This window comes from Natrix helvetica (genome assembly GCF_964273705.1).
Source record: "Natrix helvetica genome assembly, chromosome: 2".
In the NCBI taxonomy this organism is placed as follows: domain Eukaryota; kingdom Metazoa; phylum Chordata; class Lepidosauria; order Squamata; family Natricidae; genus Natrix; species Natrix helvetica.
The window spans coordinates 186,496,263-186,523,987 of NC_138552.1; the positions used below are offsets into that span (position 1 = coordinate 186,496,263).

The 27,725-nt window shown below is 37.8% G+C and overlaps 2 protein-coding genes across 2 annotated transcripts in view; one reads left to right on the forward strand and one right to left on the reverse strand.

The window, feature by feature from the left end:
* LOC309387108 (coiled-coil domain-containing protein 162-like) overlaps positions 1-11,303 on the forward strand; it is a 54,560-nt gene extending 43,257 nt beyond the window's left edge. Inside the window, exons 30-35 of the mRNA XM_081943313.1 lie at positions 1,014-1,166; positions 2,408-2,617; positions 3,805-3,925; positions 6,969-7,028; positions 8,770-8,885; positions 9,151-11,303. Coding sequence (XP_081799439.1) covers positions 1,014-1,166; positions 2,408-2,617; positions 3,805-3,925; positions 6,969-7,028; positions 8,770-8,885; positions 9,151-9,294 — 804 coding nt within the window. The 3' untranslated portion in view covers positions 9,295-11,303. The remainder of the gene's footprint in view (positions 1-1,013; positions 1,167-2,407; positions 2,618-3,804; positions 3,926-6,968; positions 7,029-8,769; positions 8,886-9,150) is intronic.
* On the reverse strand, positions 10,028-27,459 carry CD164 (CD164 molecule). The gene is made up of 6 exons (XM_081943312.1): positions 27,127-27,459; positions 22,153-22,236; positions 19,160-19,240; positions 16,855-16,911; positions 14,383-14,469; positions 10,028-12,792 (listed from the first exon to the last, which is right to left on the reverse strand). The coding sequence occupies exons 1-6, from the start codon at positions 27,236-27,238 to the stop codon at positions 12,629-12,631; spliced, it is 585 nt and encodes a 194-aa protein (XP_081799438.1). The 5' UTR covers positions 27,239-27,459; the 3' UTR covers positions 10,028-12,628.
* Between the last annotated feature and the right edge of the window lie 266 nt (positions 27,460-27,725).

Sequence of the window (27,725 nt, forward strand, 5' to 3'; positions counted from 1 at the left end):
ATTTTTTTTCTCATTTTTATGCTAGTTATGGCTTGGTCCAGGATGGGAATAGAAACAGGAAGTGTTCCATTATAGAATGATCTCATTACATGATCAGTTAAAGCACTGAACCTGGCAGATAGTTGGAATCTGATTTGTGGCCTCCAGCCTCTCAAATATTGCCCATACCTACATTGCAGGATCACTGAGAAAGGCAGAAGTTTTCATGTCATTTTCTTTCTGTCACATGCTTCCAGACCTTTGCTTCCTTCAGTTATTAGCATTTGACTTTAGCAAGAAAGGAAAGGAAATGTTGTCTGTCTGCCTCCTGCCAGTTCTGCGGCAGACAATTTTTAATGTTTACATTAGGAGTGGAAAAATATCTATTGCCAAGCATCTAGCTGCAGGCAGCTGACAGGTGGGTGATGGGGAAAGTGAGAAGAGCTCCTGTGGGCTGAAATCCGCACCAATGTCCCCAAAGGTACTTTAAGGTGCCTCCTGGGTTTGTTGTACAGAAAAATAGTTACGTATGCTGCCTTGAGTTGGCAAATGAGAGGTGCAACATTAATCAATCGGCCATAAGCAACTAAGTGCTTAGTTCATCATAGCCTCATAAATCTAAACAGCCTATTTAACTGTAGTTGTAGGAAGAATAATTTCTCTCACATTAAGAGATATTCTGCCAATTTAAGACAGCTGTTGACATGCTTATTTAAACTAGAGGAAGGTCACATTTAATGGTTGTATAGTACTTTTTATTTCAAGAGAGGTGAGATAAAGCAGCAGTGTAAGCAGCAATGATGTGAAAATTAATAATCAGAAGTGAAAGAAGTGGAGATTTTCTGATGTTTGTTCGGTATTAAGCCTTAAAAGATCTACAATACACCAAAAAATATGGAGACCTCTTTAGACTTCATAAAGGAGACAAAGTAAAACACATTGTAAAGGAGACAAAGTTAACAACCTTATAAATAATTCAGCCTCTGAGACTTGATTCTCTAGCTTAGATCTTGCTAAATCCTTTGCTTTTACAGGAGGCTATTCAGAATAAAAAAGAGTGCTTGGAATCCCAGATGAAGGCGGAAGATGAGGCCATTTTATTTAATCATCAGTTGAGAGCTGTAAAGAAAGTCTTGGCAGAATCTCAGACCGAAAATAAAAGGCTGAAGCAACAACTAGAGAAACAGGTATCTGCCCAAGCTCATCATATATCACGTAGCCAATAAAATCCTCTTCTTTTATTGTTTTTACTTAATTCAATAACATCTCCCTCATTTTTAAACTGTGTTCTTATGTATTTTGTTTTTCTTATATAACTTTAACAAGAATCTGTGTATTTCTTCCACCTACACAAATTTAACCATAAACAACCTCAATCTGTTTAAAACGTACAAATGGAATCAACATAACCATTGCTTGCAAAATATCTCCGCACTGGCGACAGGAAGGGCATCCAGCCAGTACATACTCTGCTAGCTCCATTCAGTTACCCAGACTCCACCCCACAAGGAATTATGGGGTCGTTAAAAGATGATGATGATTGCTTGCAAAATATCAATCACTCTTGAATTAAAGTACACTTTCACATTAACTCCTCAAAATTTAAAAATGTTTCTCTCTTAGAAATCATCTAGATGATACATTTAGAAATGCTCTTAATAAATAAAATGGGTATTATCCTGAGAATAACAGTCTAATTTAATAAGATCTGAATAGTATATAAAACCTATTTATTTTCCTATATCCTTTGGAACTTCATATTTCAAGTTCGGAACTTCCGGTTGACCCGTTGGGCCTGTTTTTCGCCTCCCCAGGCTCTGGAGGTTTTCCTGAAGCCTGGGGTGGGTGAAAAATGGCCTCCCCCGACCCTCTAGAAGGCTGAAAAATCAGCTGGCGGAGCTGAGGCTTGCCGTGCCAGCTAATATGGCTCTGCGTGCCACCTGTGGCACATGTGCCATAGGTTCACATCACAGTCCTAGAGTGTCTCTCATACATTAAAAACAAGCCAAGTCTCAGGAAAGCAATCTGACATTACAATCTAAATCTAAATGATTGTTGTAATAAAATGATGTGTGAGACAAATTACTTTACATTCTACTCCTAAAGATTATAAAAATAAAACATTTAACTTATTTTTAAAACATGGAATGAAATAATATTTGCTTCCTGCAGTCAATTTCAATCACTTTATTTGAAGTGAGAACAACTTGTTTACTGGTTTCTGCCCTGATGCCTTAACCACTAGAGTAGACCCATGCAGAAGAGCTTCCACCTTTGGCTTCCACTTACCTTCAGATCTTTTGCAAAACATATATTTTGATAAAAATATTGTCTCTGTATATAGTATAGTCTATATTAATAAATGTATTTATTCAGTTTCTTTTCTCCTACATAGTATTATACAAATCTTGTTAATATTTTCATATAGGAATACTTACTTCAAGAAGCAGAATGTAAGATTAATCGAGAATTTTGCAAAAGACAGCAATTAGATTTGATCAAGACAGCAAACTTGGATAAAATGTTAGAAAACCTTGGAGAGAGAGAAGTGAAGTTGTTGAATCTGACAGAAGAATCGGAAAAATCCTCTAAAACAAGACATCTTCAGGAAGCCAAGATGAAGAAAGAAATTCAACAAGTAAGGTTATAAGTATTTTAGTGAGTTACCAAAGGATGTATTTTCGTACATGCTTTGAAATCTTCTTGCTGACATGAGTACAAAAAAATGTCATGCACCAGAATGTATATCTGAATTTTAAAATGCCGTAATAGAGATAGACAAAGATGATCCAGATTTTTTTTACATTTTTGTTGCACCTTTTATTGTTTTTATATTAAAAAAATCAAGGCAGCAAACATACTTAATATTCCTCCTTTCTCCTATTTTCCCTGCAACAACCTTGTGAGGTGAGTTGGGTAGAGAGAGTGATTGATTGATCCAGTCATCCAGCTGGTTTTTCATGCCTCAGGCGGGAGAACAACTTGTTTACTGATTTCTGCCCTGATGCCTTAACCGCTAGAGTAGACCCATGCAGAAGAGCTTCCACCTTTGGCTTCCACTTACCTTCAGATCTTTTGTGCCTGGCAGAATAAGCACACCATTATTTTGTAGCTCATATATTTTATTGCTGCCCTATGGCTTTTCTGATTTTCTATAGTAATCTGTTCTAAACTGCTAGGCTAGTTCTGATGCTAGTATGTAATTGATACGGAATATGTATGCCATCCTTGCCCCAGGGCAATTAATTTGTCTGTTTGTAGTAGTTGAGCACAGTTGTGGTTAATTTTTATTCATTTTCTGAGTCTTTCTAAACTGGTGCAGAGAAGTCTGGAAGATTTTCACTTAGTATTAGTGTTGCTTTCTCCTGCCAGAAAATTCTTTAAAAACAAAATTCCAGGAAGGTGATTAGCATTGGCCCCATCATGGGTAGTCCTAGGAAGCATAATTTACTATCAATCCCTTTCTGCCCCTGTGGTTGTATAGCCACTGGGGAGAGGGTGAAAAAGAAAAAAGAAACAGAGGATCCAGAAAAGTCTTGTTTTCACAAAGCTCTCTCATATTTAGCTCTATCTTGGAAGAAGGAAAGTACAATTAATCCCAACGTAAGCTTCATTTGATCACATGGAATTGCTTTGTTCTCAAACAGTCCTATGGCTGCTTCAATCGAAATTTAATCCCTTTTGGTTTAGCTGACAATATTAATTTAACTAAGGTTAAAAGCATTTCCTTTCTTTTCTTTTGTGCACTCAAGTGTTTTAAGTATGGATCATAATATGAATTTGGGATTATTTATAAACATGTATATATATATACACCTATTTTAGATAAGAAGCCAGCTGACCCAGGAACGCAATTTAAAGCTGAATGCTTTCCAGAGAATACACGAGCTGCAGTGTCAACGTTATGACTCAGAACCTGCAATTTCCCAGAAACGTTCCCCTGCAGGTATAAATGTAGTTTGAAAGATAATTGGTTGTAATTATACATTAGTTCCATTGCACGGTTATTATTCCAAACAAAAACAAAATCAGCAGTAAGAGTCTGCGGCCTTGGAAAGGCAGGGAAGGTGAAAGCAATTAAAGAAATAAAACCAGGCCTTTCTCTAAGAATTATGTCAGTATGTCTCATTTGCCAACATGTTCAGATGTACTCATCAATTAATTTCAGCGAGCCAAAAGCCGTGGAGAAAAATAGTAACAATGGCATAGGATACAATTCAAAGAAATTACCATATTATTCTCAGAACCTTCCATTTTGAATGAAAAAGTGAGAGATTCTCTCACTCTTAGTTTTGCTAACTAATGCTATAGTCCTATAATGTTGAAATTAATCTAAAATGGGCCTTGAAAATATTTATTGAATAGCTTCAGTACAAAAGTTATCCATTATCCAAAGTCAGTATTTTAACATGCTGCTGCCGAAAAGCAGATACTTCTTGTAGCCCCGCCGTCAGTTCATATTTGATATATGTGCCAAAATAACAGGATCTTGTTCTTTTCTATTAACTTGGCATCCCAATTTCCCTTCTGTTGCATTTGGTTTTTTTTTTTTGTACCATTTCACAAATTTATTATTTGTGCCTCAGGGCTGAAAATATATCAGGATTTATATTGTAATGGGGGACCAAAGCATACCTCTCTGTTCTTATTGCATGGACAGTTAACTGCCTATTGGCCTGTTTCAGGTAATCAGGTCCCTTTGGGGTAAGGAGGAATTGGGGAAGCCCTTTCAAGACTGCTGTGAGTTGCTAAACTTCACTCAGGGTTGGACTCTGGGCAGATCCTTTGGAAATAACCAAGACACATCTGAGTCCTGTAATCTGGGACTTAAACTGGTTAATCCTAAAGAAGTGAACAGGGCTTCGATGAGCTCAGCCACCTGTGGTCTGGACCCACGCCCCTTTTGGCTGGTTAAGGTGTCCTCAGAAGTGGAATGTTTGGCTCCAAATGGTGGTTAATACATATGAAGGTAGCAGATGCGCCCCATCCTTGGACCAATCATGTTAGACAATGTTCAGTCAGACGTTTTTAGTGAAGGTAGTTGCCACTCAGCTTCCGAGGGCCCTGGGGGAAGTGATTTATATGGACCTTTTCAGTTTGGGTTTAGGCTGGAAAAGATATTGGTTGTGGTTGCTGTTGACTTTTGATGGGCTTGGGAGAGGAGTGGTGCAACCATCCTCACTGTCCTAGAACTATCAGCAGCTTTTAATACAATGGTATCTTTTGATTGTCTTTGGGGGTTGGGAGCAGGAGCCATTGCTTTCCATTGCCAGCTCATCTAGTTCCTCACAATCTCCAAACAGACAGCACTGCAACAGCATTGCCTATGTACCTTGGCTTGATGTATCATCAGCCTCCCAGGATTTGGTAATGTGTCATTTAATTCCAGACAGGGTCGCACTCCCCAAACTGAGCTTGTAATTTGGGGGTTTTGTGGATTCTCTACTCCTACTTATGGAGTAGGTGGCAGTAGCAGTACCTAGATTGTTGTTGTTCCAACAATTGTGAACTTTTCAGGACTAGGAGGCTGTGCTTATGGTCAACTCCCTTTTGGAGTACCACAGTATACTACACTGTACATGGGGCTGCCTTTGAGCACCACCCAAAAGCTACAACGATTTCAGGATGCAGTACATGCAGTGTTGGGCACTCCCAAGTTTGCCCATGTTACAGCCCTGTGCATGAGTTACATTGGTTCCCATTTTCCTTCTGGGTACAGTACAAAGTGCTGTTTATCACCTCTAAAGTCTTACATGCCATGGGAGTATGCGGTGCTCTCTGAGCTTAGCTGTTTTCTTGCCAACATCTCATTACCCAGCTAAGTAACATTATTCCTGCATTACCCATTGGAGGGAAAAAAACATCTGCCCCCCCAAAATGCTCCAAGCACCAAGGACGCCACAGTTCAAACTCTGAACTACAGATATTCTTTTTATCAATGGGACTGCCTCTCACTGAGAGCATCTGTCTGTTCCACCAGATGGAAGGGGTAGGTGTGCTCCAAGTCCTTTCTTTGAAATGTTGCTATCTAGTGTCTTTTCTGTGGCTGCCCTATCTTGTGGAATATCTTCCCTGACGATCTGGGAGCCACCCACCCTTTTAGCCTTCCAAAAGGCCATCAACCCTAACCTTATTGTGTGCTCAGCTGGGGTAGTGATGGGAGTTTGCAGGGGCATCGTAGGAGAATGTTTCAGGCACGGGAGTTTTATGGTTTTAATGTTCTTGTAGTTTTGTTGTGAGTCACCCAGAATTATCTTCTGACAAGAGCCATATAATCTTTTCCATAATTATAAATAAATGCTCCAAAATATAGATCCAGGTAATTTGATCCATGAAACACTTGCATGCATTTAAACCTGCATCATATAAGTTAATTACATCCCCATCAGTAATAAAGCATCCATGCTGTATAGGAATAATTTCTGTGAACACCTTCTTGTACCAGTTCTTAATTGCTCAAATGACATGACTATTATCTATTTGTACAACTGGAAGAAATGTTTTAAAAAAACATTACAGGGGATTTATTTGATGAACCCTGGATGAACTCTTGGTTCTATTTACTTGCACAATTACTTAAAGTTAGGACTCCAGTGCTTGACAATATCGTACTGATCAAACAGCAGCTCCATTATAGCATATCTCTATTCAAAAATACCTTTATTGAGTTGTGGGAAAGCTAAGACAGTATGAGCAGTTGAGGATGATGTGAGAATTTAATTATATCCACTTATTTAGATATAGTATCACATACGGCAACAAAAATGTCAGAAGATCCAATCTTATCCATTTTAATAAATGTTAACTAAATTTGAAATCTGATTAATCATAACCTAAACTTGCCACCCTGAACTCCTAAAAGCAGAATACAAGTCTAACAAAATGTGATGCATCCAGATCTGTTAAAAATGTGAGCATTTTGATATTTTCTTTAATTTTTCATAGTTTATCTTAAATTCATTTTAGATTATTTATGTTCTTGCTTTCAGTTACAAGAAGCTCTGCTAATCTTTCACACGTTACCAAAAGCAAACCTTACTATTTTCCAGGTAAGAACAACTAAGCTATCAACATCATTTCTCATTTTAATTTTAGCGTACTATCTTGGAAAGCTGTAAGGAAAAATATATAAACACTCTTTACCAAGTAGTTATTAATCTATTATATAAAAGCAAATAAAGTTCACGGATGATAAGTTTTTATAAACAGTGGAAATGTATTACCATCTCATTGCCACCATAATGTTTACAATGTCCCAAGTTGAGCTTGACCTCTGGTGATTACATGGACATATCACTTTGTTATACTGTGCATGCAGACATAGGTAAAAATGTTAAAGTGGTTTGTGCCTGTCATCGTCCAGAATGTTTTTCAACTTCCTAGTCAAACCTACTTGATTGCTCTGAGTGCTACAGTAAGAAAAGTAATTTAAAGGATAACCTAGCTAACTTGTTATATTTGGATGGAATACCATCAAGAATGTCCAGGGCTGGAAATTGAGAAAAAAATCAGAAGCAGTTGCCTACCCCCTTCAAAAGTATTGCCAAGATTTCAGACGCATTCTGTTCAGATTGCTATAAAGTTCATTCACGCACTTCAATTGTCATCCACACCAGCATTGGAAACATTCTAATGAATAAGCATCTCTTCTGTGTAGAGCTGTGAATGGGATGTATTAACAAAGAATACAATGTAGCATTGTGTACCTGTGCACAAAAATATTCTAGAAATTGTTCCAAGCTCTAAGATTAACTGTACACATTAATCAAAGCCTAGAATGTATGCTGGTCTTGTGCAATGACATCATTGCATATTGTGTTCCGTTTACATTGTTAGAGGTAGAGGTACACCAAATGCTTTGATGTGGAATGTTTAAAGCACAAAATTCCGCAAAATGTCTTGCATCAAATGTGAAACTGACAAGAGAGTATTTTGGAAGTAGCCTGAGCTCTTGACAGCGATTAATAATGAGTTTAAAACACCTCCAAAAATGCTGAAAATCACAGGATGTTTGTAAATGGTATATTTTCAAGAAGAGATATGTAATCGCTTTGATGTGATCTCGAACAGTGTTTCCCAACCTTGGCAACTTGAAGATGTCTAGACTTCAACTCCCAGAATTCCCCAGCCACCGAATGCTGGCTGGGGAATTCTGGGAGTTGAAGTCCAGACATCTTCAAGTTGCCAAGGTTGGGAAACACTGATCTAGAAGACATGCTTGGAAATTATTTAGAGACCAAATGCAGTACCTGTTCACCTGGGGAGAGGCCGTAATCTAAATAGAGCAGAACTTGCAAAGATTACCCAAAACAGGTGCTAGATTCTCATTCTCATGTGTTTTGAAGCACACTACTTTGAAGACAACCATAATAGGTGCTATCACACTACAGTGACTTTCAAAGGGGAGAAAAAGTGCTTAGTACCAATCTTGAAAATAAACACATCTGCTTCTAGTGTCTATTAGAATGATGGCTGTGCAATCCCACTCAGCTGCCATCTACAATTGTAAGGCAAGTTGCTATTAGGTATGCCTATGCAAACAAAAAGAAGTTATAGATTTGCTTGGGAAAAAAATCACCTTTTTTGATACGCGATGCTATCCCTATTCCCAGTGTGAGGAAGCATTCTTTGTTTTTGTTACAATATAGTTTATAGGGATAGATTTGCCTAACAGAAGGTAAAAAGCTATCATTGACTTTTTTTACAGGGTGGGGGGGGGTGAGAGAAGAGGTTTTGTTTTTGGATGAACAACTATATAACATTATATTATATACTGCATTTGTATTTCAGGCTCTTCTTCATACAGTCAGAATGCAGAATTGCCAACATTTATATTAACCAAAGATTCCACTCAAAATCTTTTGACAGCCAAAACCAAGTTAGAGAAGATCCCTAGGCCAAAAACAGTGAGTAGTGAAAAATTAATGAAAACATCAGACAAGAAGTAAAGATATCCAGTCAAGAGTGCAACAAGTTTATTAATTTGAAGGCTATATTTTAAGAGTTTCATTATGAAAGAATAACAATAGTAACAACCTGAGATATGCAGTAGCTTTTCCTATGCTCTGCTTCCCCAGATTATGCCGCTACAAAAAATAGCCCTTCCCAAATCTTTGAAATGTTAGCAATTCAGAGTGCAAAACATAAACATAACAAGCTTTGTCTTTCCAGGTACCTTCAGGATGGAGAAATAGAATAGTAGACGTTCTATTGCCAGATCTTACCCAAACCTCATATTCTACTTTTCCTGTGCAACAAGAGCAAAACCCATCTAAAAAATCAACTGCTACTAGATTTGTCATTGACCAAGACTGAAAACATTACCCTGCACATAGTTGCTGTCAGTAATTATTAATAAAACCTTTCCTACCATATTTTCTTCAACTTTTGAGTAATAATGTGGGAATAAAAGATTTTGGTTTCATCATGGCATATTGAGATTTCATTGTTGTTCTTTTGAAAGTTACATATTGTCATTGTACAGATAGTCCTCAACGTACAACCGCAATTGAGCCCAAAATTTATTAAGGGAGAAATTTAAGTGAATTTTGCCCCATTTTACAACTTTTCTCACCACATTTGTTAAATGAATCACTTTAGTTCTTAAATTAGTAGCATGGTTATTAAGTGAAACTACCATAGTTTCCTCATTGACATTTCTTGTCAGAAGGTTGCAAAAGGGATATGACTCTGGGGACGCTGCAACAGTCATAAATGTGAGTCAATTGATAAGCATCTGAATGTAAATAATGTGACCACGGGGATGCTGCAATGGTCATAAGTGTGAAAAATTGTCATTAGTCTCTTTTTTCAGTGCTGTTGTAACTTCAAACAGTCACTAAATGAACTGTTGTAAGTTGAGGACTACTTATATATAATGCTCATGCATTGCATAAAGCTGTACTTTGATATTTCTTAAACAAATTATCTCTTGGTCCCCTAAACAATGCCTTATAAAAATACGTAACAAATGTTACATGCTGTCAATGTAACATTTATTAGGTTGTTTATGTAGTCTAGCTCTAAGTAACTTACTTAGACAAAAAAGCATTTTAATAAATGATTTATTATTTTGGTATTACAGTTGTAAATAATTTGCATTTCTTCCAATGACAACACCACATATGCAGTACATAATATCTATAACATTCCATTCCCTATGCAGTACATTTGCATATGAGAGTTCAAAGAACAATCCAGTTAAGTCACAATTTACTATCTAAAGAATTAAGGTCCACGTGATCAGTTATTCTATACAGGCAATTGCTTAAAAAACAAACAATATGCTGAATTTCATACAACCAGCAAAGTGATAAAAATCTATTCATACTAATTCATAAGTAATAGCATTAAACCGAAAACAAAGTTTTATCTATCTAAATCTAGAAGGTAAAGAATTCCATATGTGAATAACCGGGAAGCCCCTTAATGTGTCCACTGTAGTTTGGTAGATTACAAATGAAGCTGGTTTAGAAAATCAAATCATCTGCCACTGCATGAAATTGTTAGAAATGCCCTAGTAACTAAACATATAGCTTTATGCCACCTAAATAGAAAATATAGATTTCCTGAAAGGTAATACTAACACCTGAATTTCCTAAAATCATTGGAAAATAGCAATTGCTGACACTAAGGGGCAGATATATTGATTAAAATTTCTTTCCCTGACATGAGGCCAACATTAAGAAAATTTAAGGCACTTGAAAGAGGGTTCACTGTGTTTAGGAATACACGTTTTAATGTCTTTGAAAGGTATTCTTAGCTCAGTAACAAAATCATCTCACATTTTGATTTTGGAAATGCATACAGCACTGTCAGTTTTGAAACATTTTCCCCTTTAAATTTACAAGATAAATATTAACATTCAAGAATAAGCATGGAAGCAAAAAGTAAATAGCTTTTTAATCTTACTTTGAAGAAAACGTTTATCTAATATTAAGAATTCATTTTTAGACCGTCATTCTTTAGAATTTAATTAGTGTTGTGTTTAAATTGTCAGTTTCTTAAATTTATAAAGATCATGGGGAGGTGGGTAAAATGACTACCACATGGCCATTAAATACACACCACCTATTTTGGAAATATCTGAATGGAGTGATCAGTTCAACTGTCTTATTCACCTGAGCTATTGTCTTTTAGGAGTGCAGTTGTTGGAAGATTCTTTAAAATTACAGTACTCTCTACTAAATTTATTTCATGAATTGACTTTCAGACTAATATTGAAGTGAACTTTACTCAACTGGAAGGATTAAGGAAATTAAAAGGATGTTAACATTTTTAACAATAAATCTACAGAGTCAATTTTGTCATCAGCATAATATCAACCACTGCAGTTCCTCTTTGACTGGAGCTCATCCAGCAGAAGCACTTAACCCTATAAATTGAGTTTTGATTATTTCAACTGTATTTATCACATGACTTGCAAAACAAACATTAAGATGCTATCAAGAGAATAATCAAAATAAAATAACTTAGTTCAAGTGTTCAATCAAGTTTGTTTCTATCACACAATTTGCTGTATTATGAAACCTACAGGTGGGATATTGCTGTGTGGGAATAAAATATTCCAAGATCCATGCAGGACTACAGTACCTTTAAAATATCCATAATGTGAGCACAAACTGTGTTTGCTAAAATTATTATCCTCATATGAAAAGCACAGCATTTTCTAAGGCAGGTAATTTGAAGGCTACAGACAAATGGCTTTAGAAACAGTAAACAAAGCCTGGATACAGCAGATTGAATCTATACTTTGCCACATTTAACAGGCCCACAAAAATCAATTGGATAAATTTATCACATGTACCTTACCCAATCTGTTTTCCTCAAAGGATCTAATTCCTCAAAAATATAGATCCAATACATTATATTAACACATATGAAAACAGTTAACAATGTTAGCATATAGTGCTGAGGTTCATGTGTCTAATGGAGAAAACGGTGCAAATAAAATGACATTCTTCAATGAACCTCAAAATATAAGATGGCACAACACTTCAATTTGCTAATTAAGGCACTGGTCCTTCTTCCTTACGCACAGAGGAACTTGTATCTTTTGATCATCATTCTTCCTATAGATGCTTACACTTACAATAGAAAACAATCATCGTAACATCATATAATATGGAAAAATATGGGCATTCATATTTGTTAAGAAAAAAATATCCTAAAAACATCCTACAAATCTCTTCCAATTTCCAAGCTGAACAGATAAAAAGTCATACTTTTCATAGATAATTTTATGTCAAATTAACAGTAATCTGTTTTTAATAATGATGCATAGGGATATTGTATCTAAACCTAATTAAATCACTATAATTGTAAATTTACCTACCAAGAACATTGCTGCCACTAAATACAATAACTATCAACAGCTACATTTGGCATATCAAATAAAATAAGAGATTCTATAGTAGCAGCTACTAAAAATTTAAAACCGCAAATAAGGGTTCATGCAGAATATTGCAAATATTTCTGTTCAGCAAGACATGATTCACACAACCTTATTCCAAGCACGTTGCAGACCTACTTTTTTAAGTCTTGAAAAATAATATCCTGAACTGCTATATTCCATAAAGAATAAGCATCTTTTGGTGTAGCTAACCATAAATATTGAGCTAATCTAAGTCCACTTAAAAAGCAACGTTTCCTAGAGTGTGTGATAGTTTTGTTCTTTGGACTTGCAAAATTTATACAGAAAGAAGATAACTGCTTGCAGACCCAGCACAAGTACAATACCACCAATGAAACTGGCTGCATCAAAACTTGCTTTATGATGTGATGGCTTGGTAGTTGGTATTAGAGCTGATGTGCCTGTCAAATAAGAGGATTATAATTATTAGTGATTTGCTCCTGAATTATATTTTCTATGTATTATTATTTTTTATCACCTAAAAATCAGTTCTTCAGTTCTCTCTCTATGAAACAGAATTTGAATACGCCTTTCAATGGAAAGTTAAAAATTAGTCTTCTTCTAGATTACCGCATTTTTCAGAGTATAAAATGCATCAAGGTTTTGAAGAGGCAAATTTAAAAAAAACAGTAGATAGGTAGATAGAGAGATAGAGAGAGAAATACAGTAGGTAGGTAGGGAGAGAGAGAGTAGTTAGGTAGGTAAGTAGATAAAGGGATAGAGAAAGAGAGATAAATAAAGAGAGAGAGAGAAATACAGTAGGTAGGTAGGCAGAGAGAGAGAGGAAGAGAGAAATACAGAAGGTAGGGAGAGAGTAGGTAGAGGGATAGAGAGAGAGAAAGAGAGAAATACAGTAGGTAGGGAGAGAGAGAGAGAGAGAAGATAGGTAGGTAGTTGTTTCCAGGTGTATTTATCCATGTGCTGGAGAAGGAAATCTCTGACAATCTGCAGCACCTAAGACTTGTTTCTGCAGGCACAGCACTTGATCAATCTAATTCTCATCAATCACTCTAACTAAAGAGCTTTCCGAAAGGAAAAAAAAAAGTTTTTGCACTCTGCAAACCTCCCCAAAACAGCCGGTTTGTCGCGAAAACAGGCCTGTTTAAAAAAAACAAAAAAAATAAAAGGCATGAATAGCCTTTGGGGGGCTTGCAGACTGCTCCTGGGGCTTGGGGTGGGGCCAAAAATGAGCAAAAAAAATGCCAATTTTTCACAAAAAATGGGCCCGTTTTTGTCAAGAAAATTGCATGCATACCTTATGGAGGCTTATAGAGTGCTCCTGGGGGCTGCGGGGGGGGGGGGGATTGAGCAAAAACCAGCCCATTTTTTGCTCATTTCTGCCCTCCCAGCCCCCAGGAGCTCTCTGAAAGCCTCCTACAAGCTATGCCCGGCTCTTTTGGTGAAGGGGTGGGGCTTTGGGAGGCAAAATATGCTGTATTCGATGTATAAGAGGCACCCAGATTTTCAGCCTATTTTTTGAGGGAAAAGGGTGCATCTTATACTCTGAAAAATATGATAGATGCTATAGGCGGGCAAGGTCAATTTCTGTTTAATCCTGTTCAGGTTATTTACATCCTGTGTGAGGATGCTATAGATACATGATTTTAAAAAAATTAAACGCAAATCTAATAATCTAATGAGATTTACTGATCTTGCAAACTCTCAAATAATGATTTAAAAGTGTTATATAATCTGAAAATTAATTGCTAATTCCCTCTCCACTTTGCAATGTGGATATATAGTATCTCTCTTGGAATCATTACAGCTAAGCACAACTACTGCTCCATAAAGAAAAGCTGATGAACAGCTGACAAAAGACACTGCTGCTTTACGATTCAGATGTTTTGTACATGGTCCCTTACCATCCTGGAAGGGAACATTATTACCCAATTTGCCTTTTTCTTATTCATCCAAGACAAGAACTGTCTTACAAGTAGCTTTCCTCAAGACAACAGAGTTCATTATGAGTGCCTGTTACAATTAAATTTTACCTGTTTTAGCAGTAATAACAGAAGTACTGGTAACGGTTGTAGTATTCAAACTAGGTTTTTCTGTTGAAGTTGAGTTAGTTGTACTACCTGTTTAAAGAAACAGTTTATATCATTTTATTTGCCTTGAAATATGAATGTAATGTATACTTACAGAATCCTATTTGTGATTCAAATCATTGAACATGACATATTTTAGCTGTCCCTTTCCTACATTTTGAAGCACTATGAAAATTATAAAAATATCAATGATGTTCTCAACACAATTTAAGAATCAAATATGAAAGAGCTCAATATCATAAATTGAAACCCACAAAAATATTGAACTTCAGTTGGAGACTGCCAAGAATAAGAATGTAAAACAAGACCCTTGTATTGTTATTAAGATTAATGGAAGAAAGAAATCAGGAAAAGGAGGCTATAGCTTGAGCAAGTTATTATAGTGAGGATATTGGAAAACAAACTACCAGATTTTTCGGAGTATAAGACTCACCGGAGTATAAGACTCACCAAGGTTTTGAAGAGGCAATTTTTTTAAAAAAGTAAGTAGGTAGATAGAGGGATAGACAGGGAGAGAGAGAGAGAGAAATACAGTAGGTCGGTAGGGAGAAAGAGAGTAGTTAGCTAGGTAGGTAGATAGAGGGATAGAGAGAGAGAGAAATAGAAAGAGATTTAGAGAGAGAAATATAGTAGATAGGTAGGGAGAGAGAGAGAGAGTGAGTGAGTAGACAGGTTGGTAGGTAGAGGGATAGGGAAAGAAATAGAGATAGAGAGAAATACAGTAGATAGGTAGGTGTTTCTGCTGGCACAGCAATTGATCAATGTAATTCTCATCAATCAGTTAGAGCTTTCCAAAGGGGAGGGGGAGTTTTTGCACTCTGCAAACCTCCCCAAAACAGCCCGTTTTTCATGAAAATGGGCCCGTTTATTTTTGAAAAAAAGACATGAATAGCCTTGGGGGGACTTGCAGAGTGCTCCTGGGGGGTGGAGCCCCCTGAAAACGAGCAAAAAGTGGCCCGTTTTCACAAAAAATAGCCCATTTTTTGTCAAAAAAATTGCATGCATAGACTTATGGAGGCTTATAGAGTGCTGCTGGGGGTTGGGGGGAGGAGGCCCGTTTTTTGCTCATTTCTGACCTCCCCAGCCCCCAAGAGCTCTCTGAAAGCCTCCATAAGGGTATGCACAGCCATTCTGGTGAAGGAGGCGGGGCTTTGGGAGGCAAGAAATGTTGTATTCGGTGTCTAAGACACCGGCATCCAGATTTTCAGCCTCTTTTTTTGAGGAAAAAAGGTGTGTCTTATATTCCGAAAAATACAGTATATATTTTTTCTTGTGTCTTTTTGCATTTTCTTGATGAAATAGACAAATATCACCTTATGAGTTACTTCTGTAACTATTATGCATTTCAGCACAACTAGATCTCTTTGTTGCTGTGCAAATTAATTGGGTTGAAATGCCCACATTCAATATTATCACTGTGTAGTTTCAACCAAGGAGAATGTCTAAAAACAGTCAAGTAACAATACTGTAAATGTAGGTACATCTAAAATTTTACCAGTCATACAAGAAATTACTCATAAGACTGGAAATATAGAAACTGAAATTTTTGTTTAGAAAAAATGCTAAGAAATAGTGATTTATGAATTGTTGTACATTTACAATTTTTATACTGTTACTTGAACAATATTATGATGTTTGTCCATCATTTTCAAAGAGGACCTTGACATCTAGCGGGTAGCGGGCTGTCAACAGGGTGTCCGCAAGTGGCTGGTAAGGCCAATACGGGCACGGAATGTTCTGCCACATGTGTGGGCACCACGGTTGCAGCATTTGCAGCTCTGTCTTTGCGGAGTGCTCGCTTCTCTTGTGCTATGGTTGTCCTTCTGTCTTCAAATGTCTGGCAGCCTTGGTGGATCAACGTGTGCCATGTCAATCGATCTTGTGCCAGGGTCTCCCAAGAGGTGGTGTCGATATCCAGAGACTTGAGGCTTTCAGCATGTCTTTATATCACTTCCTTTGTCCCCCATGCAATCGCTTTCCTTGAGACAGCTCGCCATAGAGTTATTGTTTAGGGATGCGATGGTCTGGCATCCTTACATGGCCTGCCTAGCGTGTCTGGGCTTTCATCCTCAGAAGTCCGTGGAGATAGGTCGTGTGGAAGTGGTTCAGTTGCCTAATGTGCCTCCTGTATACAGTCCAAGTCTCATTGGCCTGTATCAGGGTAGTAGTTAGCACTACTGCTCTAGCACTACTGAACAATACTAACATATACTCTCAAAGCAGATTTTGCTTGATCTATAGATTTATCAAATTACTGCTGTAACTGAACATAATTACGTGAGCACAAGAATCACATAAGCATGTAAGTAAAAAATTTACATGTCTCTTCAAATACTTATTTTCCTACAGATTCATTACTGGAGAGCATTAAGTTAAAACAATATGTCTGCATCAATGCAATTTTTTTTTGGTTACCTGTTGGGCTAGTGACTGTGGTAGACTTACTAGCTGTAGTAGTACTGGCAGGAAAATCTAAAATAAAACAAAACAACTATGAAGCATAAAATTGATTTTTAAGAATAATAGTAGCGATATCTAAAATTCTTCTAAGGTTCTTAAAGGCAAAGGTTCCCCCGCACATGTGTGCTAGTAGTTTCCGGCTCTAGGGGCGATACTCATCTCCGTTTCTAAACTGAAGAACCAGCTGGGGTTTTCACCAGCATATAAATCTTTACTTGAGTAACTTGGTGTTTAGCCTGGCATTTTTAAAAGAAATATTATGTAAAGTTAATAATTATAGCACTAATTACTCCTCTCATCAGTAGTCATAATCAGATGGATTTCATGAGACATCCAAATCCCTTCTAAGGTAATGGATATACAGCTCTTCATCTTCATTGGGATTGCCAAGCTATTAAGATTCAAGAGCAGGAAAAGAATCTACTGAAGGGGCAGGATTGAAATCTTGTACATGACACTTTACAGGCAATCATCTGCCCTAGAGGCTGGGAAATATCATTAGATCCAGGTGTCTGGTCTGAACAACGGACAAAACTACTAGTCTATTCACTTTCTTTGGGTAAAGTTCTTTTTTCAAACTTTTTCAGTGTTTAGAATTTCATCAAAGGGTTATCAGTGTGTTAATTAAAATAACTCTTATGTTTACTAATTAGAAATCCTAACTCTTTGATGGCCTACATCAGGGATATTAAACTCGATTTCATTGAGGGCCGCATCAGGTTTGTATTTGACCTCGGGGGAGCAGGGTATGCAAGGCGAAGGTGGGCATGACCAGCTTGATATCACTTGTGTTGGGGGCGCCTGTGGTGGCGCGAGCGCTCTGCCAGCGAAAATGGGCTCCCGAGCTCTGTTTTCAGCTGCGATGGCACCCTACAACCCTCTGCCTGTGAAAATAGAGCTTATGAGGGCTGCCCACAGCCCTCCTGAGCTCTGTTTTCACTGGCAGAGGCATTGCGGGCCAGTCCTCTTTTCAGTGTGGCCCCATGGGCCAGATCTAAGAACCCCACAGACTGGATCGGGTCCTCGAGTCTTGTGTTTGACACCCCTGGTCTACAGAGTCATACTCCTGCTGAGTTGATGGAGATTGAATTAGAAGCTCTACATAGGGGTACTGGGCTATTGGGATTTGAAATGGGCTGACAGTCATCACCATCTTTGTCAATGGAAGTGTTCTGAATTGGTTGCCAATGTTCTGTTCTTCAAACCTCAGAAACGTCTTATGAAATGAGCAAACTGCAATGTTTTGGCAAGGTGCCTAAAAGCCATTGAGGTCAAGATAAAATTCTTTTTGAAAATATTCAGTGATGGAACTCAAGAGTTCCCATAAAAAACTTTTTTTTTGCATTTTGTGGTACATCACTCATTTAGCTTTGAAATTGTATGCCATCTCATTTTTATTGTACAATGAATGGGTAGTCCTCGACTTACAACAGCTTGTTTAGTGACTGTTCAAAGTTACAATAGTATTGAAAAAAGTGACAGGACCATTTTCCACACTAATGATCATTGCAGGAACAAGGTGTTTTTTTAAAAAATTCAGACACTTGGAAATTGATTCATATTTATGACAGTTGCAGTATTCTGGGATCACATGATCATATTTCGAGACCTTCGGACAAGCAAAGTCAATGGGGAAGCCAGATTCATTTAATAATCATTTCACTAACTTTACAACTGCAGTGATTCCCTTAACAACTGAGGCAAGACAGACTTTAAAATGGGGCAAAACTCACTTAACAAATTCTCCTTTAGCAACAGAAATTTGGGGCTCAATTGTGGTCTTACGTTGAGAAGTAACTGTACAGAATCTCTCACCTTGTGAACCCATCGAAAAACCTAAACAATGTTCAGATTTTAGAAACAAACCTAAGAGGCTATCAGCCTGCTAAAGTTGTACGGTCGCCTCAGAAAGATCCAAACTGCACCATATTTTGAAAACACTGCGGAGGTCATTCTTTTTTAATAGAGTTCTCAATAGAAATTTGTATTCCATAACAATAGGGAAAAAGGATGTATATAGAGAAACACAAAAATAGTAAAATGCAAGATTTGTCAGCAATGGAGGATTTAAAGAAACAAGAATATTTTCAGTTGTCATCTGGCAGCTACAGTGCAGTAAAAGATTAGGTGCTGACCAAACATAATTAATATGTTTGTCCTGTTTATTATACTGAATAAAGGTTTCAGGCAGCTTTGCTTTCAGGTTTTTTGGCCCTTAAATAATTATTCTCTTTATCATCATATAAGCATAAATACTCACCTGTACATGTCCCATTTTCAGAAACAGGAGTACAGCCAGGATGTGCACTTGTGGAATTTGTGCACCGAGACAAAGTTCCGTCTAGAGAAAAAAACCCCGTTTTTAATGAATGAAACTTTAAAACATTTGGCTAAAATTCTTATTACAAACATTGTTCTACAATGTCCTTAAACACTCAATGAAGTGCTGATTTAGTAAAATATTTAGGGAGAGTCTGTTACTCTCCAATGTCTGTTAAATTGAAAATTACATTTGCAGCAGTATGTCAAACTGCACACAAGTATAATTTATACATTATTTGTATTATGTTGCATTTACTGTACATATTGTAAATTAATTCAAAGAAAATAAAATTAACATAAATTTAATTGTCTTAAGTTTTTCAGATTCGATGGGTTTAGTCCATTTTTTGGAGGGGCAGGGAGGCAAGTATTTTATCCACTGAATCTGAAGTCCATTAAAAAAGGGACTGTTAATACAAAGTTTCACTATATACAATGTTATCCATTCAGCTATTATTTGTGACATTTTGATTTCTTTTTCACTATTATTACTTGGTTTTATGTATGTTATATGTAAAAGATAGCAGTTATATAATAAATAGAATGGAAGAGTGCTAGGGAACTGACAACATCAATACTCATGCTTTCCTGAATTATTAAAAAGATCATTCTAAAAAAAATAATCTGGATTACAAAATGTTTTGTTCAATATAACAGCATTAGCCCCACCTAAAATATATGTAGGAAATCCTGTAAATCACGTAGAAATTTACAGTAAAAAAACTGGCTTAATATGTAAAAGATAAATCTCACTCATCTCTTAGCTTTTTTCAACTTTAATTTTATTAGGTTCTATGTTGTAGAAATAATAGAAGACACAAGAGAGGAGAAAAATTCTTAAACATTACCAGATTATAGTCTGAACTAACAATTCAATGTTTCCTCATCAGTAGTTTTTACTGCAAATTGTTTAAATTTTTCATTTTTCCAATGATTTCTTGCTATTTCCTTTTCAATGCAATCTCTTTCTATGCTTTCATTAAGTTTATCAATACCATGCCTATTTTGCCATTTTAGCAACCATATATTTTTGTTGTCAACACTGCACATATCTCATAGGTGGTAGATTAAGGCAGAATTAATCTAGCAGAATAATCATAAAATAAAAAGGAGTAGTTTAAAATACCATATTTTTCAGTGTATAAGACGCACTTCCCCCCCAAAAAAGTGGGTGTAAATGTCTGTGCATCTTATAGAGTGAATGTTGCCGAAGCCATACTCTCCCGCCAGCCCCCACCCTTTGGCCTCTGCCTCCCAGCAATTTGCCTCCTTGCAGCAAATAGCTTGGTCAGCTTCGCCCAGCCTGATTTAGCATGAGCAGTTGATTGGTGGTTGGATTGGCCTCCCGGAATACCGCCGATCAGCTGTTCTAGGCTGCAAGGATCGCCACCACATATTGCTGCCTCCGCACACCCCATTTTCGGCCTCCGCATATCCCATTTTTGGCCTCTGTGCATCCTGTTTTCAGCCCATTCCAGGCGGCAAGGGTGGGCGGTGGCAGCAATCCCCGCTGCCTGGAACGGGCCGAAAACGGGATACACAGAAGCAGAAAATGGGGCGAAAGAGGCAGCGATGGGTGATGGCAATCCCCTCAGCTGATAGGTGGTATTCTAGGAAGTCGATTCAACTGTCAATGAGCTGCTTGTGCTAAATCAGACTGTGCTGAAGCTGACCTGGCTGTTTGCTGCAAGGTGGCAAATTGCTGAGAGGTAGAGGCAGATTTTTTCCCCTTATTTTCCTCCCCAAAAGCTAGGGGCATCTTATAGTCCGGAGCATCTTATAGTCCGAAAAATGCAGTAAGTATTCCATAAACATATTAATGTTGTTACAAAAGACTTAAAGAATGAATATATTGTATTATGAATGCTGATAATAAGGATAGGAAAATATGGAGAGTTGTAAATAATCCTTACTTGACAACTTTGTGTTCATCCTGCTTTCTGTGTAAAAATGGGAACTTCTTCACTTTTCATTAACCCAACTTTGCACATTTGTCAACAAACATGCAAGTGATGTTGAGGCAGCATATTAAATATATTGGTATCTCATTAGATGTATCATCTTTCCCAAAAATATAGTCTTAACCAGTTCATTAACCTTAGATATGTTATATACCTAAATGAAATTACCTCTAAATATAGGAGGCCATTTTCTTTGGCTTGATATATGCCATTCCCACTAGTCCTGGGAGATGCAAAAATATCCCAGTTGGGCTAAAGTTTAGCCCACACAGCAAAAGGGCTTTTGGAACACATATTATATTGTTCATTTTACATTCAGACTTGATAATCTCACATTTAAACACATTTTTCTGGTCATTCTGATTTATCACACAATTTCTATTTTCAGATATTTATGAGTGTTACTCAAAATGCAGTTAAATTTTGATTGGTTTTGCAGCTGCTGCTTGATTTGTCTATATTTATTTTTTTATATAGATGTAAACTGTTATAAATTACAGCATTGAGTTTTTTTACGTGCTGATCTTTAGCCAAAATAAACATATTTGATTTTCCAGATAGTGTTTACAAAACTAGATTTAGTTTTCCTTTAAAAAAAAGAATTCAAATCCTGGCTTTAATTTTTCTTTACTATTTCTTTCCCCTTCTTTGTACTTTCCATGTTGCTTAACCCGAAAGAAACTGGTGGGCTTTCTGTTTTTTAGTTATTAGATTACTTAGAAGGTATCTCCATGTTTCATATACAAGCTTAAATTCCAACATACAACTTGAGGGGCACAATACATGATTGTGTTATCTATTTACATGAATCCCTGAAGCTGCATATATGTAGCAATGACAGATTTTTATATACATTTTAGCAGTGAAGAATGAAACCTTATAATGTTTAATTTTACAATGTGTGCAAAAATGTATAAAGTCAATAAAACAAATGTAGCAAATCAGAAGTATTCAACATAATTCAATTTACCATTGCATTGAAGCCATGTGCAATTCAGTTGAGATGATTCAATAGTGATGCAGGAACTACAATTTATATGTCTTTCACAGCCAACTAGAACAGAAAAAAAATTGTAAAAAGAGAAGCCAGTTAACAATAGATAGAAAATAGAAATGTAAATCACAACAAACAGTTTAAACTTAAAGGATTTAATATATCACTGATGACTAATGATACTTGCATGTTACTTTATATATGTGAATCAAAATTCAGAGATACTTGTAATGGTCTTCATTTTAAAATAGAAAGTTAACAGAAAAAAGGGGAAGAAGGAGTAGACAAAGCATTAGACAGTATGATTTATTCATATTTGGAATTTGGTTCTTCAATAGCTATTACTATTCTTGGATCACAAAGTATTAGGTTAACTTACTGCAGTATTATTTGCATGCCAAATTTACATGTCTATATACCTTAAAGCTCTTCTTCGTACCCAAACTCTCAGTAACACACGAGAAATACACAAGAAACCTTGAAGGTAAATTGCTTGAATTCAGTACAATTCAACCTCTGGCGGATGCAAATCCAGATGTGGAAACATCCAGAATACTATCCTGTCCCATTTTGGATAAGCAGTGAGGCCCAAAATAAGCTTTGATCTGTCAATTGTGTATTCAACTCTACAATTACAGGTAGTCCTTGACTTACAACAGTTCATTTAGTGACCGTTCAAAGTTACAAGAGCACTGAAAAAGTGACTTATGAACTTTTTCCACATTTGCAACCATTGCAGCATCCCCATAGTCACGTGATCAAAATTCAGATGCTTGAGAACTGACTCACTTTTATGACCATTGTAGTATTCTGGGCTCATGCAATCATCTTTTGCAATCTTTTGACAAGGAAAGTCAACAGGAAAACTAGATTCACTTAACTGTTACTAATTTAACAACTGCAGTGATTCACTTAACTGTGGCAAAAAGAGTCATAAAATGGAGCACAATTCACTTAACAAATGTCTCACTTAGCAACAAACATTTTGGGTCAATTGTGGTCGTAAGTTGAGGACTTCATGTACTGGCTTATTAAATTAGTAGGAGAGCCTAGTTAAGGCCATCAATTCCTCAGTGAGAAAGGAAATGGTTCCATCCTTCTTTGTTCTCTATTTCTGTAACTATTGATCCTCTAAGACTTCTTAGTATCTTTCATACCATTGATTATGGTATTTTCTTGAACAAGCAGTCTAATTTGGGCTATGGCAGAATTGTACTATAGTGATTTCACTTGTACTTGGAAACCCTTTTTCATGAGGGAGAATTACTGTTTCTCGACTGTTCTTGCACATGGCAACTGAGCTACAGAGTCCCTGGGGTTTCATATTATTTCCCCATGCTTTTTAACACATGTAAATAAAAATGCTGAGCAGTCATCCACAGATGTGGGCTGAGGTTCTCTCAACATACAGTTTTCACCTAGCTCTACTTCCCCTTCTTAGCTAATGGATGAGAGAATTGGCATTCTGAACCAGTTCAGGGACAGGATAGGGGCCAATAAACTAATACTTGGTGTAGCATAGATGGTCTTTCATCAGTTTCAGATGATCTACCAATTATGAGCTTACATAGAGAGAGAGAGAGTGAGTCTTACAGCAATATTCATATTCTGGTAACTTCCTGGTTGGATTATTGCAATATATTGTATATGGCTCCCTTCAAAAACATTCTGGCAATTTCAGCTGTTTAAAATAGAGCAGTTAGACTGCTCACGGGGACTGGCTGACACAGATTATTCCAGTATTTCACCATTTATATTGGTTACTGCTCCATTTCCAAACTTTAATCAAAGTGATAGCTTTCACCTTTAAGGCCCTTACAAATTTAGGGGCAGATTGCCTAAGGAGCACTTTCTTTCATATGTATCTGTTACAGTGAAAGACAGAAATTGGTGAATGTTGACTTTCACCGGTGAATGTCAACACATACCAAATACGTAGGGTTAGGGTTAGGGTTAGGTTAGGGTTAGGTATTTACTGTAAGTCATAAATAAGGGTATTTAGCAAATATTTCGGACATACACCAAGAGACTATGTGAATGTTGACATTCACCGGTGAATGTCGACATTCACCAGATTTCTGTCTTTCACAGTAACATTATTATTTATTTATTTATTTTTCCGTGCTTCTAGACCGCCCCCTCTCCCAAAAGGGACTCGGGGCGGTGTACAGTCCATGCAAAATATCAAAATACAATAAAAAGTTGAATATGTACAGTTGGAATGGAGGAGGTTAAAATGGAATTAAAAGAACTGTACAGAGCCAGTATATATAAACATAAATTTAAATTTTAAACCCCTAAAACACACACAATAAATTAAAAACAATACCCCTAAAATAACCAGTTAATAGTGCATTTGCCAGGAGGAACAGTTGTAATTATGCCAGGCCTGCTAATCGGAACAGGTGAGTCTTCAATTTTTGCCGGAAGGAGCGGAGGTCAGTAGTGGTTCTGATGTGGGGGGGGGGGGGGTCGTTCCAGAGGGAACATATCTACCAAGACCTCAGTATTGTCTAACAAGGCTCTCCAAGTCCATCCATCCCCCCACACATAAAGGAGGTGATCTCTATAAGGGAGAAAGCCTTTTCTGTAGCAACCTGTCAAGTTACGGAATGCCCTGTCCAGAGAAACCCAACTGCTGCCACATGAACATTTCAGCACTAGTTAAGGACCTTATTTTCCTTAATAATTTTGAAATACAGTCAATCCTTGATTTACAACCATTTGTTTAGTGACCACAGTACAATGGCACTGAAAAAGTGACTTATAATTGTTCTTCACACTTACAACCATTGCAGCAGCCTCATGGTCACATGGTCAAAATTTGGGCATTTGACAACTGGCATGTATTTATGACAGCTGCAATATTCCAGTTGTGTGTGTCATGTGATCACGATTTTCAACTTTCACCGTAGGCTTCCAACAAGCAAAGTCAATGGGGAAGCCAGATTCACTTAACAATCACATGATTCACTTAACTGCAGTGATTCATTTAATAACTGGCAAAAAAGTCCAAATGGGACAAAGTTAACTTAACAAATTGCCTTGCTTAGAAGCTTAAAAAATCATATCATGTTCTTATAACACAGGGGTGTCCAAACTTGGCAACTTTAAGACTTGTGGACTTCAACTCCCAGAATTCCCCAGCCGGCTGGGGAATTCTGGGAGTTGAAGTCCACAAGTCTTAAAGTTGCCAAGTTTGGACACCCCTGTTATAACACAATTCACTGTTACAAATATAGACAAGGAATAAGAATCTTTGTAAAACACAATACTAATACAGGATTGGCATTCTGACAACTTTTATTCCTATATCATTTGATTGCCAAAACTTTAGTTCAACATTTATGGGTCTTCCCTTGTCCTGCAAGCCAGCAACTCTGGTACAATCTATCTTAGAAGCATAGAAAACTGTCATCAAAAAAACCCTAGTAGTCCTCTGAGTTTTGTTTGCTCTATTTATTTATTATTTTTAATTACTTGGATTATTTTTAATTTTTATCTTGCATTGCGTCTCCAGTTCCCAATGCAATAAGTTTATCAGTTTACCGTATTATGTACACAATCCAACCCCTGACAAAAAAAAGTTTTCAGATTAATCTAGACCTAATAGTGGAAAATCTTTTGTCCCTTATTTTTTTGTCTTCTCACAGAAAAGAACTTCTCAACTATAAATTCTAGCTTTTTCCTCCAACTCAACGAAAAACCTACTTCATTACCATAGAACAAAAAAAATATATAAAGCGGTTTAAACCTGCCTTTCTTTGGCTAGGAAGAGGCGATATTACACACCTTCATTACCCCCAAAAAAGTAATTCTGCTACTTCCGGCTCTAATTTGTCCCCCTTTGATTCGCCTTGCTCAAGTCGACCTTGCCGGCCAGCAGAAGAAACTCAAAAGGGTCCACAAATGATGACCTGCCTCCATTTCGCAGGGCTCAAATACATCGGGCGTTTCTTTCCTCTCTCTGCCGTCCATTTAAATCCTCGACAAGCCGAAAAGCAGCCGCGCGGCTTCTTTATACAGCAAGCAACGGCAGCGACCAGTGACAGTCGTTTAAAACCGTCTCTCCTCTTCAAACGGCTTTTTTTCTGGCTGTGAAATTCGGTCGCTTTTGCGCGCAGACCAAAGGAAACGTGTGGCATCTGGATAAGCCAGCTGAGAGTGTTTGCAACCGTGGGAGCTGGAAGGGACCTCGGAGGCCTTCTAGTCCAGCCCCCCTGCTCAAGCAGGAGAACCTACACCATTTCAGACGAAGTGTCAGTCCAGTCTCTTCTTAAAAAAGCTCCAGTGATGAAATACCCTCAACTTTTGGTGGCAAGCCGTTCCGCCAGTTAATAGTCCTCACTGTTCGGAAGTTTCTCCTTAATTCCCTGTTGCTTCTCTCTTTGATTAGCTTCCATCCCTTGTTTTTTGGTCTTGCCTTCTTGAACAGGGATTAATATACATGTATGTAGGTGTGCGCGTGTGTATATGCTGCAGGTATATATTTATGTATGTATATAGCCATGTATTGTGTGTGTTATGTATGTGTTTGGATAGATATACACTTTCTCTTGGAAGCAGACAACAGATTTTCATTTTTAATGTAGGCCCGGGTACTCGCAGTAAAAAAATGACAATAAATTAAGTTATCTTATCATCCTCTGGGGCTTTTATTTTCCGCCTTCGGCGATCCCACGATCTTCCTCAGGCCACTCGTTTCTCTCCCCATCCCACCCAGGAATCTGGCAGCCGGTTCCCCAACTCGAAGCGCGGCCGAAGGAAGAACGGCAGCGCCGCCTCCCTTTCTTTTTCTCACGCCTCGGGATTCGCGGCCAAAACCTTTGCCCCTCGGGACGCGAGGCAGTTCCGGCCCTCCGCTTGCTAAGTCGACAGGCCGCCTCCAAGTGAAGCCCTGGCGTTTCCAGCGCGCTCCCCCCGCCCCACTCCTCGCTCCCTCTTCCTTACCTTCTTCGACAGCTGCTTTGCTCTGCGGAATAAGGCAAGAGGCGAGAACCGTCAGGAGCAGCGAACAAGCCAGGGTATCCCAGAAGTAGGGCTGGCGGCTGTAGCGGCTCATGTCGGCAAACGGTAGAGAAAACTGAGACCACCCCTCCCCTCCCAGAAGAGCGTCGTCCGTTCCAGGTGGCCGTTTAACGCCCGTCTCGCGCCCCTTCCCGGACCTTACTGCCCTCTGCAATCACGTGAGGCGGCAGTTGAACGGACGACGGAAGGAGGAGGCCAAGGGCGTGGCCTCGCTTACACCTTTTAGTATGAAATAGTTTTCGACCACTCCCCCTCCCATCCCACGCCCCGTTTTTACTGCGTGGGATCGGCCCCACCCACACCGGAATAGGCACGTTTTAGTCACGTGACCAACGCTTCACTCGAAAATCGAGGGTGGGAAGCGCTGCGGCCGCTCTAGGCCAGTACCCTAGAGGCTCTTCTCTCGTAATCTGGCGACGTAATTGGCGAGGAAGTGATGTCATGGAAACGCTCTGCCGCCGCAGAATTTGCAAATGTTAAATGCAGATCTTCGGGATCTGATTGGTACTATCTTCTTCCAT